Consider the following 15805-nt stretch of genomic DNA (forward strand, 5'->3'; position numbering starts at 1 on the left):
TCGTGTTCCAGGGAGAGGCAGAGGTTGCACACCTCATGAAGATCGGTGTGGGGGAATTTGGACCCACATCGAGGGCACTTCTTGAAAGGAGTTCTTTCCATCAGCCGGGACCGAAGCTTGGGTAGGCCCGAAGGCCGCCGTCGACGACTGGAATCGAAGATGTCGAAGAGAAGGTGATTGAGGAGATCTGGATCTGAACAATACTGCGATGAGCGAGGATTCCACTTCGATGGTGGAACTGGAAATGTTCGGAACCGGAGCGCGAAGTATTACATCCGAGCCCGATGGCGGAAAAAAAATCTGAGGATGGAGCCGAAGCCCATGCGCAATACCATCCAAGGGAGGAGTCACCGACTGTGAGAAAGTGGCTCTGTATATACTGTTCCCTAATAGGTACAGGGTGTACAGAGTCCACAGTCCCCCAGAGGCTGATAGAGGTCAAAGTTAGGTATGACCTTACTCTCAAAAGTGGTAGCTTGGTCGAACAGTAAGGCAGTACCAGAGGACAGTGTAAAGCATTTACTGTACACACTCAGTCAGCAAATGGTTTCACACACTCAATAACTGAACTCTAGGCCAATGGTTTATATATATAAAATATATGCTTGTTTTATTTTTAGAACCACAAAGGGGGTAAAAATATACTTTCTCAGAATGAGAGGTTGAATATAAATACTTTTGTCTTAAGCAATAAATTTGTGTAAACAGTCACAGTTGGTTGCAATAAACAATCCTATTTCCTAAACATAACAATGCATTGAGCTCAATGGTAAATTCAGGTTATTTGTATTAAATTACTTTTCAGATTACTTTTGGAATTCCAGGTCTGGCTCCTAGAACCAGCCTTGGGTCAGTATTCAGAATCAAGTGATGAAAGTCGACTTAATAACTGTAATGATTTTTAAATAATATTTAGCTATTTCAAAAGTTAGCACTTAGAAAATATTTCAAAGAAAACATTCAATGGATCTCTATGGCAAGAAATTCAAATTGCAGGTAGAGTACTTTATCGTTACTTTAGTAATCCAGGACTGGGTACCTAGACCCAGGTCTGGGGTCCTTATCAAAAACAGGTAAGTAATTTTGTTTGCAGAAATGGTACGATTTTAAAAGAATATTTCAAATTTGCAAAAATAGACACTTAGAAGAAATTTCACAGAAAAGCAGACAATGGTTTCCTATGGGAGAAAAAGGAGTTAGAGGTAAGTATAGTTGTGAACACTTTTCAGGGTCAGGGCTGGGCACCAAGATCCAGCACTGGGAGCTCACCTAGGAGCAGGTGAGTAAATTCGTTTTTGTCACTTGGCTGATTTTTGGTGAATTTTTGCAGTTTTGAAAAGTTCACACTTAGAAGATTTTTTGAAGAAAAAGCCAGTCAATGTTACCCTATGAGGAAAATGAAGTTAGCGGTTTAAGGGTAAGTACTCGACTGGCAGAGTTGAAATTCCGGGCATGGACTCAGGGGTCCCCCAGTGTCAGGTAGGTACAGTTGGTTCACCCTCAGCGGTTTCAGGACGGCCGGGTGCAGAGAGAGTTAGGCCCAATGTTATCCTATGAGGGATAGGGGGGCCTTGGTTGGTGGCTGCTGTCTGGCAAGCCACGCGGCTGTGGGAGCTGGGCTCCTGGTCACTTACTCAGGGCAAGTGGGGAAGTAGGTTAGTGTAGAGAGGGCACTGCCAGGGCCACTCGGGCGGCTGGGTGCAGGGTGCTTTTGAGCCTTCGGGCGCTCAATGGAAATCAATGGGAATGTTCCGGTTTGGAAAAAGGCTGCAGGCTCGGGGACGAGGATGTTTCAGGTGCCACCACCACTTCGAGAGGTAAGTTGGGTAGTTGTAGGTTAGGTGGGTACCCCGGGATTGGGCACAGGGGGCCGCAGGGCGCCGGGTGCAGGGGTGCCTTTTGACGTCGGGAATCTTACCCTCTGGTTGATCGCGGTTGGGGTGGCACTTGGTTCTGAGGCTGCAGGCTTCTTCCGGGATGTCGAGGGGGGTCCTTGGGTGCCGGACTCGGGGTCACAGTCGCCGTGGGGTCGTCCTCAGGGTCTTTGTCCACTCCGGCACTGGCCAGGCTTGGCTGGTGCAGTGTGTGTTGGGTCCGCGGTTCCGGGCTGCTGCCAGGGGTTAAAAATAGGTTTCTTGAGTAGAGTCTCTACTCATGGGAGTCCCAGGGGCTTAGAGCCAACAGGTAGCCAGGTCCTCCGGGGTTGGTGAGGTTGCTGGCCACGAGAGATGCCGCGCTGGTGCAGGTTCGAGAGTCGACAGGCCGGTAGGGCTGGGGCCAAAGCAGTTGGTGTCTTCTTCTCTTTTTAGCAGCTGCAGGGCAGGTCCTTGTTCTTCTTGCTCTTCTTGTAGTTTTCTCTCTGGAATCTGTCGAAGGAAGGTTCAGGGTGCCCCTAAATACTAGATTTAAGGGCGTTACAGGTAGGTGAAGGCCAGGGACCAATGGGTCCTTGTCCTGGGGTGGGTACACCCCCTATCCTGCCTCTCTCGTGTGGGAGGGGGGCAGTAGCCTAATCCTGATAGGGTAGGGCCCCCCATCCTCAAGATGGCGATAGCCCGGAGATGTGCTTCACCTCGCCTCCCCCACCTGAGGGGTGGGGTGGGCAGGCTGGCACATTCCCTGTCCTTGTATGGGGTTTCCGGCCAAGCTTCCCTCCAGAGTGGGGGGTTGAGGAGGCCTGGGGAATCTCCAAGAGGCGGCATGCCTTTGAAGCTTCCTTTGGCTCATCCTGGGGGAGGAGATTTATCACCTCACCCAGGACGTGCATTGTTGCAGGCCCGGGAGAGCAGGGGCTCTCCCACCCAGGGGTCCAGCAACGTGTCTGCTGTGTGGCAGCCTGGGCAGCCTCAGAGCAGACGTGGATTGCAGGTTAGCTGTAAGGGGGCATCTCTAAGATGCCCTCTGGGGTGCTTAGTACATTAAATCCTACACTGGCATCAGTGCGGGTTTAATGTGCTGAGAAGTTTGAGACCAAACTTCCCAGTCTTCAGTGTTGCCATTATGGTGCTGTGGAGCTCGTGTTTGACGAGCTCTCAGCACCATGTACTTGTAAATGGCAGCACTGTACTTACAGTGCCCAGGAATGGACCTGGGTACTGTAGGGGCACAGGGATCCTGCTCCTGTGCCCACACCATAGGCATAAGGCACCCAGCCAGAGGGGTGGCTGACATATGCCTTGGCTGTGTAGGTGATGGGCATGGCACACAGAGATGTGTGCCATGTCGACTCTTTGTTTTGTCCTGTGCCCAGACACTCAGCCTGCAAAGGCAGTGTGTGTGTGTAAGGGTACAGGGCCTCTAAGGGTGGCACAATGAGTGCTGCAGCCTTTAGAGGCCTTCCCTGGTCACAAGGCCCTGGGTACCTAGGGTACCATTTACTAGGGGCTGACATGTGGCCAGGGTTTGTCAATTTGGAGTTTGTATTTTAGGGAAGGAACACAGGCCCTGGGCACCTGATTGGCAGGAGCCCAGGGCACAACAAGGAAAAGTGCATCAGCTATTAGGCAAAAAAGGGGGGGGGGCCCGGCAACAGAAACCCACTTTCTCACACCGACCTCGTGACTTCCAAAGACTTTACAAAAGAAAAAACAAACTGCAAACATCCGGGCCCAACACCAGATGGCGATCTATGCAAAAGTGTGCAATCTGCAGCTCATATGCCTCGAACAAGCGGTTTTCCATGTTAGGAATTGAAGTTCACATTTGTGTAGGGGTTCAAAAGGAGGTCCCATTAGTCTGGTAAGAACGATATTTAGGTTCCACACAGGTGAGGGTGGCACTCTGGGGGGAATTATCCTTTTAAGGCCTTCCATGAAGGCTTTAATGGCAGGTACTCGAAAGAGTGAGATGTTGCCTGTTTTGTAGGTAAGCTGCTATGGCTGCGAGGTGTAGTCGAATGGACGTATAGGCTAGATTGCATCTTTGTATGTGGAGTAAGTAGAGGTGTAGTCGAATGGACGTATAGGCTAGATTGCATCTTTGTATGTGGAGTAAGTAGCCTATGATGTGTTGAATGGACACATCTAGTGGATTGATGGTGTTGTTATGACAAGAGATAACAAAACGTTTCCACTTGGTGGCGTAGCACGCTCTAGTGGTAGGGTGCCTAGCTTCTTTGATGACGTTCATACAGTCAGGAGGAAGGTTTATGTACCCGAATTCTAGGATTTGAGGAGCCAGATCGTAAGGTTGAGCTGAGCTGGGTCTGGGTGTCTGATCTCTCCATGGTTCTGGGTTAAGAGGTGTGGAGAGGGGCGTAATTTTTGATGCGGTACTACCGATAGTTCCAGCAGTGTGGTGTACCACGGTTGTCTGGCCCAAGTTGGCGCTACTAATATTAGTCTGAGTGAGTGCTGTTGTAGTTTGCGCACTACTAGTGAAATGAGTGGGAGAGGCGGAAAAGCGTACGCAAATCTGCCTGACCAGTTCATCTATATCACATTGCCTTTGGACAATGGGTGTGTGTGAGAAAGTGCCATCTTTCTTGCATGGTATGCCCCCACTTTTTGCTAAATTGCTGAATGTACTTCGATTGAGTGTACCCTGGGTTCCTGCCAATCAGGTGCCCAGGGCCTATGTTCCTTCCTTAAACCACACAAACTCCAAATTGGCAAACCCTAGCCACATGTCAGCCCCTAGTAAATGGTACCCTAGGTACCCAGGGCCTTGTGGCCAGGGAAGGCCTCTAAGGGCTGCAGCACTCATTGTGCCACCCTCAGAGGCCCTGTACCCTTACACACACACTGCCCTTGCAGGCTGAGTGTCTGGGTGCAGGACAAAACAAAGAGTCGACATGGCACACCTCACTGTGTACCATGCCCATCACCTACACTGCCAAGGCATATGTCAGCCACCCCTCTAGCTGGGTGCATTACGCCTATGGTGTGGGCACAGGAGCAGGAGCCCTGTGCCCCTACAGTACCCGGGTCCATTCCTGGGCACTGTAAGTGCAGTGCTGTCATTTAAGAGTACATGGTGCTGAGAGCTTGTCAAACACGAGCTCCACAGCACCATATTGGCAACACTGAAGCCTGGGAAGTTTGGTATCAAACTTCTCAGCACTTTGAACCCACACTGATGCCAGTGTAGGATTTAATGTACTAAGCACCCCAGAGGGCATCTTAGAGATGCCCCCTTACAGCGAACTTACAATCCACGTCTGCTCTGAGGGTGCCCAGGCTGCCACACAGCAGACACGTTGCTGGACCCCTGGGTGGGAGAGCCCCTGCTCTCCCGGGCCTGCAACAATGCACATCCTGGGTGAGGTGAGAAATCTCCTCCCCCAGGATGAGCAAAGGGAAGCTTCAAAGGCAGGCCGCCATTTGAAGTTTCCCCAGGCCACTGCAACCCCCCACTCTGGCGGGAAGCTTGGCCGGAAACCCCATACAAGGACAGGGGATGTGCCAGCCTGCCCACCCCACCCCTCAGGTGGGGGAGGCGAGGTGAAGCACATCTCCGGGCTCTCGCCATCTTGAAGATGGGAGGCCCTACCCTATCAGGATTAGGCTACTGCCCCCCTCCCACAGGAGAGAGGCAGGATAGGGGGTGTACCCACCCCAGGACAAGGACCCATTGGTCCCTGGCCTTCACCTACCTGTAACGCCCCTAAATCTAGTATTTAGGGGCCCCCTGAACCTTCCTTCCTCAGATTCCAGATAGAAAATTACAAGAAGAGCAAGAAGAACAAAGACCTGCCCTGCAGCTGCTAAAAAGAGAAGAAGACACCAACTGCTTAGGCCCCAGCCCTACCGGCCTGTCGACTCTCGAACCTGCACCAGCGCGGCATCTCTCGTGGCCAGCAACCTCACCAACCCCGGAGGACCTGGCTACCTTTTGGCTCTAAGCCCCTGGGACTCCCATGAGTAGAGGCTCTACTCAAGAAACCTATTTTTAACCCCTGGCAGCAGCCCGGAACCGCGGACCCAACACACTCTGCACCAGCCAAGCCTGGCCAGTGCCGGAGTGGACAAAGACCCTGAGGACGACCCCACGGCGACTGTGACCCCGAGTCCGGCACCCAAGGACCCCCCTCGACATCCCGGAGGAAGCCTGCAGCCTCAGAACCAAGTGCCACCCCAACCGCGATCAACCAGAGGGTAAGATTCCCGACGCCAAAAGGCACCCCTGCACCCGGCGCCCTGCGGCCCCTTGTGCCCAATCCCGGGGTACCCACCTAACCTACAACTACCCAACTTACCTCTCGAAGTGGTGGTGGCACCTGAAACATCCTCGTCCCCGAGCCTGCAGCCTTTTTCCAAACCGGAACATTCCCATTGATTTCCATTGAGCGCCCGAAGGCTCAAAAGCACCCTGCACCCAGCCGCCCGAGTGGCCCTGGCAGTGCCCTCTCTACACTAACCTACTTCCCCACTTGCCCTGAGTAAGTGACCAGGAGCCCAGCTCCCACAGCCACAAACCAAGGCCCCCCTATCCCTCATAGGATAACATTGGGCCTAACTCTCTCTGCACCCGGCCGTCCTGAAACCGCTGAGGGTGAACCAACTGTACCTACCTAACACTGGGGGACCCCTGAGTCCATGCCCGGAATTTCAACTCTGCCAGTCGAGTACTTACCCTTAAACCGCTAACTTCATTTTCCTCATAGGGTAACATTGACTGGCTTTTTCTTCAAAAATCTTCTAAGTGTGAACTTTTCAAAACTGCAAAAATTCACCAAAAATCAGCCAAGTGACAAAAACGAATTTACTCACCTGCTCCTAGGTGAGCTCCCAGTGCTGGATCTTGGTGCCCAGCCCTGACCCTGAAAAGTGTTCACAACTATACTTACCTCTAACTCATTTTTCTCCCATAGGAAACCATTGTCTGCTTTTCTGTGAAATTTCTTCTAAGTGTCTATTTTTGCAAATTTGAAATATTCTTTTAAAATCGTACCATTTCTGCAAACGAAATTACTTACCTGCTTTTGATAAAGACCCCAGTCCTGGGTCTAGGTACCCAGTCCTGGATTACTAAAGTAACGATAAAGTACTCTACCTGCAATTTGAATTTCTTGCCATAGAGATCCATTGAATGTTTTCTTTGAAATATTTTCTAAGTGCTAACTTTTGAAATAGCTAAATATTATTTAAAAATCATTACAGTTATTAAGTCGACTTTCATCACTTGATTCTGAATACTGACCCAAGGCTGGTTCTAGGAGCCAGACCTGGAATTCCAAAAGTAATCTGAAAAGTAATTTATTACAAATAACCTGAATTTACCATTGAGCTCAATGCATTGTTATGTTTAGGAAATAGGATTGTTTATTGCAACCAACTGTGACTGTTTACACAAATTTATTGCTTAAGACAAAAGTATTTATATTCAACCTCTCATTCTGAGAAAGTATATTTTTACCCCCTTTGTGGTTCTAAAAATAAAACAAGCATATATTTTATATATATAAACCATTGGCCTAGAGTTCAGTTATTGAGTGTGTGAAACCATTTGCTGACTGAGTGTGTACAGTAAATGCTTTACACTGTCCTCTGGTACTGCCTTACTGCTCGACCAAGCTACCACTTTTGAGAGTAAGGTCATACCTAACTTTGACCTCTATCAGCCTCTGGGGGACTGTGGACTCTGTACACCCTGTACCTATTAGGGAACAGTATATACAGAGCCACTTTCTCACAGTGTGGGTATCTAGTGGCGAAGCTTGGGCATTTTTTGTTTTCGTGGGTGGCGAAGAGGTCTATCTGTGGATGCCCCCACATTTGAAAGTATGGGTGAAGAACTTGCGGGTGAAGTTCCCACTCGTGGAGTTGTTGTGTTTGTCTGCTGAGTAGATCTGCTATAGTGTTTTGTACTCCTGGGACATGTTGGGCTAGGAGAAAGATTTTCCAGGGAAATGGCCCATCTCCATATGCTCTGTGCTAATTGAGAGAGCTGTGGAGAGTGTGTGCCGCCTTGTTTTTTAATATAATACATGGCTGTCATGTTGTCTGTGCGGATTAGGACTGCTTTGCCCAAAATTTGTGTCTGAAAAGATTTTAGGGCTAGGAAGATCGCTAGTAACTCCAGATGGTTGATATAGAGTAGCTTCTGTTGGGGTGTCCATTTGCCTTGCATGGTGAGATGTAATAGATGAGCTCCCCAGCCGGAGGGTGATGCGTCTGTTAGTACCATCTGTGGAACCTGGTCCAGGAATGGTCAACCTTTGAAAAGGTTTGTGGTGGTCCACCACTGCAGAGAGCGATGGGTACGACCGTCTACCAACACCAGATCTGTTAATTGACCCCGGGCCTGGTTCCATTGGTGCGCTAAGCACTCTTGGAGAGGACGCATCTGGAATCTTGCGTGAGGTACTATGAAGATGCAAGAGGCCATCATCCCTATTAGTTGCATGAACACCCGAGCTGGAAGCGAGTGTTGTGCTATGAATTTTGCGCGTAGAGCCTGAATGCTTGCAATCCTGGCAGGATTGGGGTAGGCGAGCGCTTTTGAGGTGTCTATAGTGGCACCTAGATATTGTTTTATGTGGAATGGTTGGAGATGGGACTTTTCGTGGTTTACCGTAAAGCCCAGCTGATGAATTAGCTTGATGGTGGTGTGTGTGTTGTACACACTGATTGTATAAGTGGCTTTTATCAACCAGTCGTCTAGGTATGGGAAGACATGAATGTGTTGTCTTCGCAGATGTGCTGCCACTACTGCTAGGCACTTGGTGAATACTCGTGGTGCGGTTGTGACTCCAAACGGGAGCAGTTTGAATTGGTAGTGTTGGCCGTCCACTACAAATCTGAGGTACTTCCTGTGGGCCTTGTGCACTGGAATGTGGAAGAAAGCGTCTTTTAGGTCCAAAGTGGTGAGGAAGTCGTTTTGAGAAAGTAGTGGAAGTACCTGCTGAAGCGTCACCATATGAAAGTGGTCTGAGTGTATGTATGTGTTTTGGGGCCGAAGGTCTAGGATGGGCCGTAGAGTCTCGTCCCTTTTTGGTATGAGAAAATACAGGGAGTAGACCCCTATATTTTGTTGGTTGGGTGGAACGTGTTCTATTGCCTCTTTGTCTAGGAGGGAGATTACCTCCTGCTTGAGTAGCCGCAGATGTTCTGGTTTACATTGGGCGTTGTCTGGGTGGAATGTTTGGGGGGGGGGGGGGGGGGGGGGTAAATGTTAGTTCTAGGCAGCAGCCTGACCAAATTATTTGTGTTACCCATTTGTCTGAGGTGATGGTAGTCCAGACCGGAAGGAAATGTTGGAGTCTGCCCCCGACCGGAGTGTGATGGTCTGGGGGAAGTCATTGGGGAGGCGCGGTGGAGGAGCGGGCGGTGTTTGTTTTGCCTCTGCCTTTGTTATTGTTGCCCCTGTAGCCGCCTCTTTGGTAACCCCTTGTAAAGGTAGACTGAGTAGGGGATTTGTATGAAGTGGAAGCGGTGTCTGAGGAGTAGCCTCTGGATGTGCTCTGAAAGGAAGAGCGGCGAAAGGAGCGTCTGGGAGGGTGAGATTGTAAGGCTCCCAAGGATTTTGCAGTGTCAGTGTCCTTTTTCATTTTCTCTAGGGCGTCATCCACTTTGGGGCCAAACAGATGTTCCTGGTCAAAGGGATGGTTGAGGATGGAAGCTTGTACCTCTGGTTTAAACCCTGATATCCTGAGCCAGGCATGGCAACGGAGGAGGATACTAGTATTGATAGCCCTAGATGCTGTGTCTGCTGCATCTAAGGCACAGCGTATGGAGGTATTAGTAATGGTTTTGCCCTCCTGAATGAGTTTGTTGGCCCTAGCTTTATATTTATCAGGGAGATGGTGCATTATGGCTTCCAATTCGTCATAATGGGCCCTGTCATATCTGGCGAGTAGCGCCTGTGTATTGGCGATACGCCATATGTTGGCAGCTTGGGATGCAGTACGCTTGCCTGATGCGTCCAAGAGTTTAGACTCCTTGTCAGGTGGTGGTGCTTCGCCTAATGCCTGGGAGTTGGCCCTTTTACGTGTGGGTGGAGACTACTAGAGAATCTAGTGGCGCAGGCCCTCTAATGTAGGAGGGATCTGTAGGGGCAGATTTATATTTCTTCTCAATGCGCGGGTTAATGACCCTGGCTCTGACTGGGTCCTAAAGACCTCTGGCGCATGCTTTATAACTCCTTTGAGCATAGGCAATATGGAGGGGGTCCTATGTGTGGTGTCAAATGTATCGAGGAGGAAATCCTCCTCCACGGGGTAGGAATGTAGATCTACCCCGTGATAGTGTGCCGCCCTTTGTAATAGGTGGTTGAACCCCAATGAGTCTTCTGGTGGAGAAGGTCTGGAAGGGTAAAGAACGTCCTGTGGGACGTTAGGGACATCAGGGATGTTATAATCGTCTCATGGGTCTGGGGATCCTGTGGAGGTGGGGTCCCCTGAAGGTAGATCTTGGGGTACATCCCCTATGTCGTCATATGGATCCCCCTGATCATCATCATCCGGAGATGGAGTTGGGGGAATGATGAGGTGGGGGTGGAGAGGGCGGAGGAGGTGGAGGAGGAGAAGGCGGAGGAGGTGGAGGAGGAGAAGGTGGAGGCGGTGGAGGAGGTGGGGAAGGTAGTCTGAAAGGGGAGGTAGCAGAGTCCTTCTTCTTTGGAGGTGGAGGCGGAGCCGGTTTCTCCAATTGTCTCTTTTTGATAGAGAGCATTAAATGTCCAGTTTTGGGATCCTTGGTTAATGTTTTTTGTAAGGGATCCGGTGTAAAAAGTTCTGGCGAGGTTGGTTGGTCCGTCGGCACCGAAGGCATCGGGGCCGTTGGTTTCTTATGTTTATCTGTGCCGATTTGCTGTTTGGAACCATGCTTAGGAAACTCCGGTTGTTTGGTAGGCGCCGAGATGGGTTTCGGCTTCGAAGTGTCGGTGGCCTTGTGTGCTTTGGTCGGTACCGAAGATGGTGTCGGTACCGAAGAGCTGGGATTCGACCCCGAGTGTTTCGGTGCGGGGCTCGGTGTCGAGATGGAGGCCGGTTTCTTTTTCGGTGCCGAAGAGTGTTTATCGGCACCGACGGTGGGCTGGCTCGAGCCCGAGTCGCCGGAAGGCTTACTTGGCTTCTTTACCGGGCCCGAAGGTGCGGTGTGTGAAGCAGTGTCTCTGGTCTTGCCTAGGCCCGGAGGCGAAGGCGTGACCGAAGCCTTTTTCGGTGCCAGCTAGGGTGTGGGGGGTGGGTAGATTAGTACTCACGACCCTCTGTGATGTCCTGCACATCTGAGTCGTCTGCTTCGGAGGCGCTGACGAGTCCCTCGTTGGTGTGATGCTGTTCTGGAGCATCGACGCCGGAATCGTTGTTGAGGAGTGTGCCATGGTTCTTCTGGCTCTTCGGTCTCGAATAGTCTTTTTGGACGGAAGGACTTGCACACCGGACAGTCTCGAGCCTCGTGTTCAGGGGAGAAGCAGAGATTGCATACCTCGTGGAGATCGGAGTGGGGGAATTTGGACCTACATCGAGGGCACTTTTTAAATGGAGTCCTTTCCATTAGCCAGGACCGGAGCTTGGGTAGGCCCGAAGGCCGCCGTCGACGTCTTGAACCGAAGGTCTGTGCCTATGAGAAGTCGCGTCGAGTGGGGAGATCGCGTTCGAAACAATACCGCGAATTGGGGTGAGGATTGCGCGTCGATCGTCGAACTGGAAGCTGTTCGGAACCGAAGCGCGAAGATTACATCCGAGCCCGATGACGGAAAAAAACAATCTGAGGATGGTGCCGAAGCCCATGCGCAATACGATCCAAAGGAGGAGTCACCGACCTCGTGACTTCCAAAGACTTTCCAAGAGGAAAAACAAACTGCAAACATCCAGGCCCAACACCAGATGGCGATCTATGCACAAGTGTGTAATCTGCAGCTCATATGCCTCGAACACATACTTTTAATTTAAGACACTATAGATTGTTTTTACTGTGTGTGGGATCAGCCGGGGATTCCCTCAAGAGTACACGTTTTTTCCTCCAAAGTCCAACAATGACACACTAACGTAACAGTGGAACTAATACAAACACACCACTGATGGGGACATCAAAAGTTAAATCAGCGACTGTTCTTTAATGGAATCCTCAAAACCAAGGCCGCAAAAGACCTTGGTGAATGTTGTAGTTGGATGGCAATACCAATTGATGAATGATTTATATATACATGGCTCTAAAAGCCTCCGATGGCTGCTCCTAGTTTGAATATTCAAGCTCTGATCAAGCTCCTGAGATCGTCAGATATCATACTTTTTATATAAACAGTAAGAAGCTTCAACTTCTGAATTAAAATGTTAACATTCACATAAACACCGAAGTAGATATACATGTGCAATTTAAGCGTCTTAATTTTGTGTCCAATTCTCAAAAATAATAAAAATTAGCAAATTTGTGTTTTCAAAACAAACATTAATTGAAGAAAAAACTAACAACATTCATAAAGGGTTATGTGCATAGTAGATGGGCCAAGTGAAAACTTTATATGATAATAGAAAATATGACAAAAGTGAATATTTACCTTATTTATCTCCTTTAGTTTGCGACCGTGCACGTTCCTCTTGGCACATGTCTGGTTATCAGCAGTTGTCTCTGCCAAGTACACCTGTTAACGGTTTGCCACAAGGGGATCCCAAATTAATAGCAACCATAAGCATGCCAAAGAAGAATCTTCACAGAACATTTCAACAGAAAAAGGTATTCAAAAGCATGCGGGCTTGTAGCAGTAATTCAACAGGGTGGTTAAACTCATACTGCTTAAAATATAAGCTCCTAAAAGTATCTCATCAATTTTGAACCTCAAGAAAAAAGCCAGTATCCACTTAGCTTCTTTTTATGAGCAGAAAGCAGAAGAAAAAGTTACTTATATGTAACACCAGGTCATCATGGTTAATTTCATTGATGTCAAACACAACATTTCTGCAAAAGTGCAGGAAAGAATAAGAAAGTAACTCACTTTTGGTAAAAATCCTCCGCCCCCATATTACAGAGATCACCCATCTGCCCAACGTAATTGCCTACCACTGGAGGACATAGAACGGCAGTCTTCCTCTGACAAGTGGTCAGTGGGAATGAAAGGAAAGTCACTTCTTTGAGGTTGAGGCAACCAGGTTGGAGCTACCTCAGCCATTATCTCTAGACCAATCTCATGAAAAGGATTTGAAGGGCTGCATGAACTGAAAGAACTGCTGATGTTGTTGGCAACCCTGCCTTTGGGAGGATGCTATTACCCTGAATCAGTGTTTGGTTTGGTATTCGCAAAAGGTGGACTTTTGTGTGGAGGACTTTGATTTAGTAATGTACGTGTCCTTTCAGATTTTTTCTAGCATTTCATTAACCTAAGAGCCGGTGAGATGTTCCACAACAAACCACGTTAGGAAGTTGCTATTGGACCTCAGGCTTTTGGATTTGGAGTTAGGCAGCTGGTGTTCATGCCACTGGGGATGGTATTTACGGCATTGAGGGCTTATCGGATGCCAAGATTAGATATCATTTTGCCCTACACCGCCAACACTTCTTCTCTCTTCCGGCCCACCTCAGGGAGGTGTTTGATGTTGTTTTGCATTAGCTCCCAATGATGCCCGTCATAGCAAGAGAAAAGGCCAATTGCATTTGCTATTTGTCAGTATGTGGCCACGCACTTGCCAGCATCATATATCCATTTATTCTGTCAGGCGGAGGGACATCCCCTGTTGCCTGTGCTGAAGTGCGTTGTGAGCGGTTTGTACAACCAGTGAGTCAGTAGAACTGGACAACAGATGTACACTAGCTCATCCAGAGCAGTTTTGTACTTTGTTTCTACCCTTGGTGGGACAACCCTGGTTTTCAATGGTACTGAAAATTATCAGTTCCAGACGAACATGCCCAACAGCATGGGGAGGTACAGCACCTCCCTCTCTTTAAGAGTTGACATAAGGAAATAATTATTGTAGTGGGCAAAGTACATCTTCACCTCATGTCGGGGGCGGCACTCTGAATTACGACATAAGCTATAGTGTTGTGAGGGGAGTTTAGCAAGGTTTGGGTCTAGATCAGATTCATCAGTGGGTTTCATGCTGTAGTCCTCCTAATGGTCATTTTTTCCCTGGGCACTAAGGTCTAAAATTGTAGGAGGTTCAAAGGAAGACTCCTCTTCGAAGATCAACTTATGTTTTTTAAGGTTGCAGAAAGGTGTATGTGTGGGCCAAGAAGCTGGAGGCTTAGCAAGAATCTTCCTCGTGGAGGGATGGAAGAAAACCTTCCGTCTCCTGTCAGGGACCTCTGAGAGCTAGATAGATTCCTTGATGCAGAAGGATCTTGGCATCAAAGGTTATGTCGGAGCCAGTCTTGAGGCCAGTCTAAGTAGGACGTTCAGCGTCAGCTTCGGCTCCAAAGCTGGGTGTTCTGACCCTCGATGAGGGGCATGACTACTTTCAGTGGAAGCTTGCTTGGCATCAAGCAATGTTAATTGGTAGGGCCAGAACCAAAGGTCAATGTCTTTTCAAACTGGGCTCAGGGCATAATGCCTGACTCCAGAGGAAGCTGTGCTCTGACTTGGTCAGGGGCACTTTGGAAGTTGAGATGACTTCATCTGCATCACGATTGGAGCTCTAGACGTTGACCTTGTCACCTGCCCAAAGTGCTTTGGTGCAGGGCCTCCTCACGCTAAGAGTACTCAATCACAGGGTTCTCGCCTCCCTAGACAGCTAAAGATCTGGACAGGCTGTTTTCTCATCATAGTTGCTGAATAGATTTTCTGGCCCAAAGATGTCAGGGGGTCTCGGGAGGCTTGTTGTTGCATCCTGTGATGTGTCCAAACCCTCCCTTATCTGAATGAAAGGATTTTCCTGCAGCAGAAGCCTCAGACGTCCTGGTCATGCTCCGACGAGAGACTGAGGTTGCATGTCTTGGTGGTCTCACTGGAGGTAGTTGGTGTTGCAAACAGGGCAAAACAGGAACATAACTACCCACAGTCAGTCTCCGGAATAAGACCTGAAAGTATTAAAGTCCTGCCAATGGCAGTTCTAGGTGAGAGTGTTCATCGCAGTACAGAGAAGTCATTGGCAGTGTGCCTCAAAAGACTGCGCTAAGGTGTCGGTGAAGACTCCTTCAATTGGGCACAGGATAAGTAGCAATTCTTTTCAATGTCGCTGAGATGGAAAATTCAGACAGCTTCTGAAGAATGGTTTGGTCCCAGAGCTGGGAGTTAAACGACTGAACCAAATGGGAGAAGAAAATCTGCGTTAAAGCTGTTGTCCTGGTGCATTGTGAACTAAGGGAGTAATCACAGCAACTTTTGTGGTTTGAAACGTCTTTGAAGAAAAACAAGATGCAAATATCCGGGCCTAACACTAGATGGCAGTGTATGCACAGCAATTGTTATCTGTAGCGAAACATGCTATGAACAAACAGTTTTCAAGTCAAAAGGTGTAAATTACCACTGTGAAGGGGCTTGAATGGAGCACACCCCTCAAAAAACAGACAGCACCATATTCAAATCCCACTGTGACATGATATAAGTAGTGTACGGAAACATTTGTAAGTCCCTTTGGAAATCTTATTGTTTGTGACCTGAACAGGGATTGTTGGTCTGGGAGGCAGAGAAATGCGACAAGGCAGAGGAATGCGACAAGGCAGAGGAATGCGACAAGGCAGCAAAGAAGCCCTCGAAAGTGCCCACCACAGTCCCGAAGGGCCAGTGAAAATGCAAACCGAAGGACTCCCAAAAGGTGAACCTTCATCATGAGTCTGCATTATGTTTTGCATACTAAGTCTGTTCTGTTGACGGTCATATGATGCAGAAGCACCCCCTCCCCCCACCCATAAGGGAAGGGTCCGCAGTGATGGTCACCTGTAAAACTGGGTCTAGAAGGAAAATGCTACTTACCAGTATGCATCTCTTCTTGGCA

General features: G+C 48.9%; 1 protein-coding gene across 2 annotated transcripts in view; it reads right to left on the bottom strand.

Annotated features, from left to right (window-relative positions):
- Positions 1-15805, bottom strand: part of YLPM1 (YLP motif containing 1) — an 820959-nt gene that overhangs the window by 259742 nt on the left and 545412 nt on the right. For both annotated transcript variants that reach the window (XM_085626748.1, XM_085626747.1), the window contains exon 14: positions 12439-12522. In XM_085626748.1, the coding sequence (XP_085482874.1) occupies positions 12439-12522 (84 nt within the window). The remainder of the gene's footprint in view (positions 1-12438; positions 12523-15805) is intronic.

Source organism: Triturus cristatus, chromosome 9 (assembly GCF_964204655.1).
Source record: "Triturus cristatus chromosome 9, aTriCri1.1, whole genome shotgun sequence".
Taxonomy (NCBI): domain Eukaryota; kingdom Metazoa; phylum Chordata; class Amphibia; order Caudata; family Salamandridae; genus Triturus; species Triturus cristatus.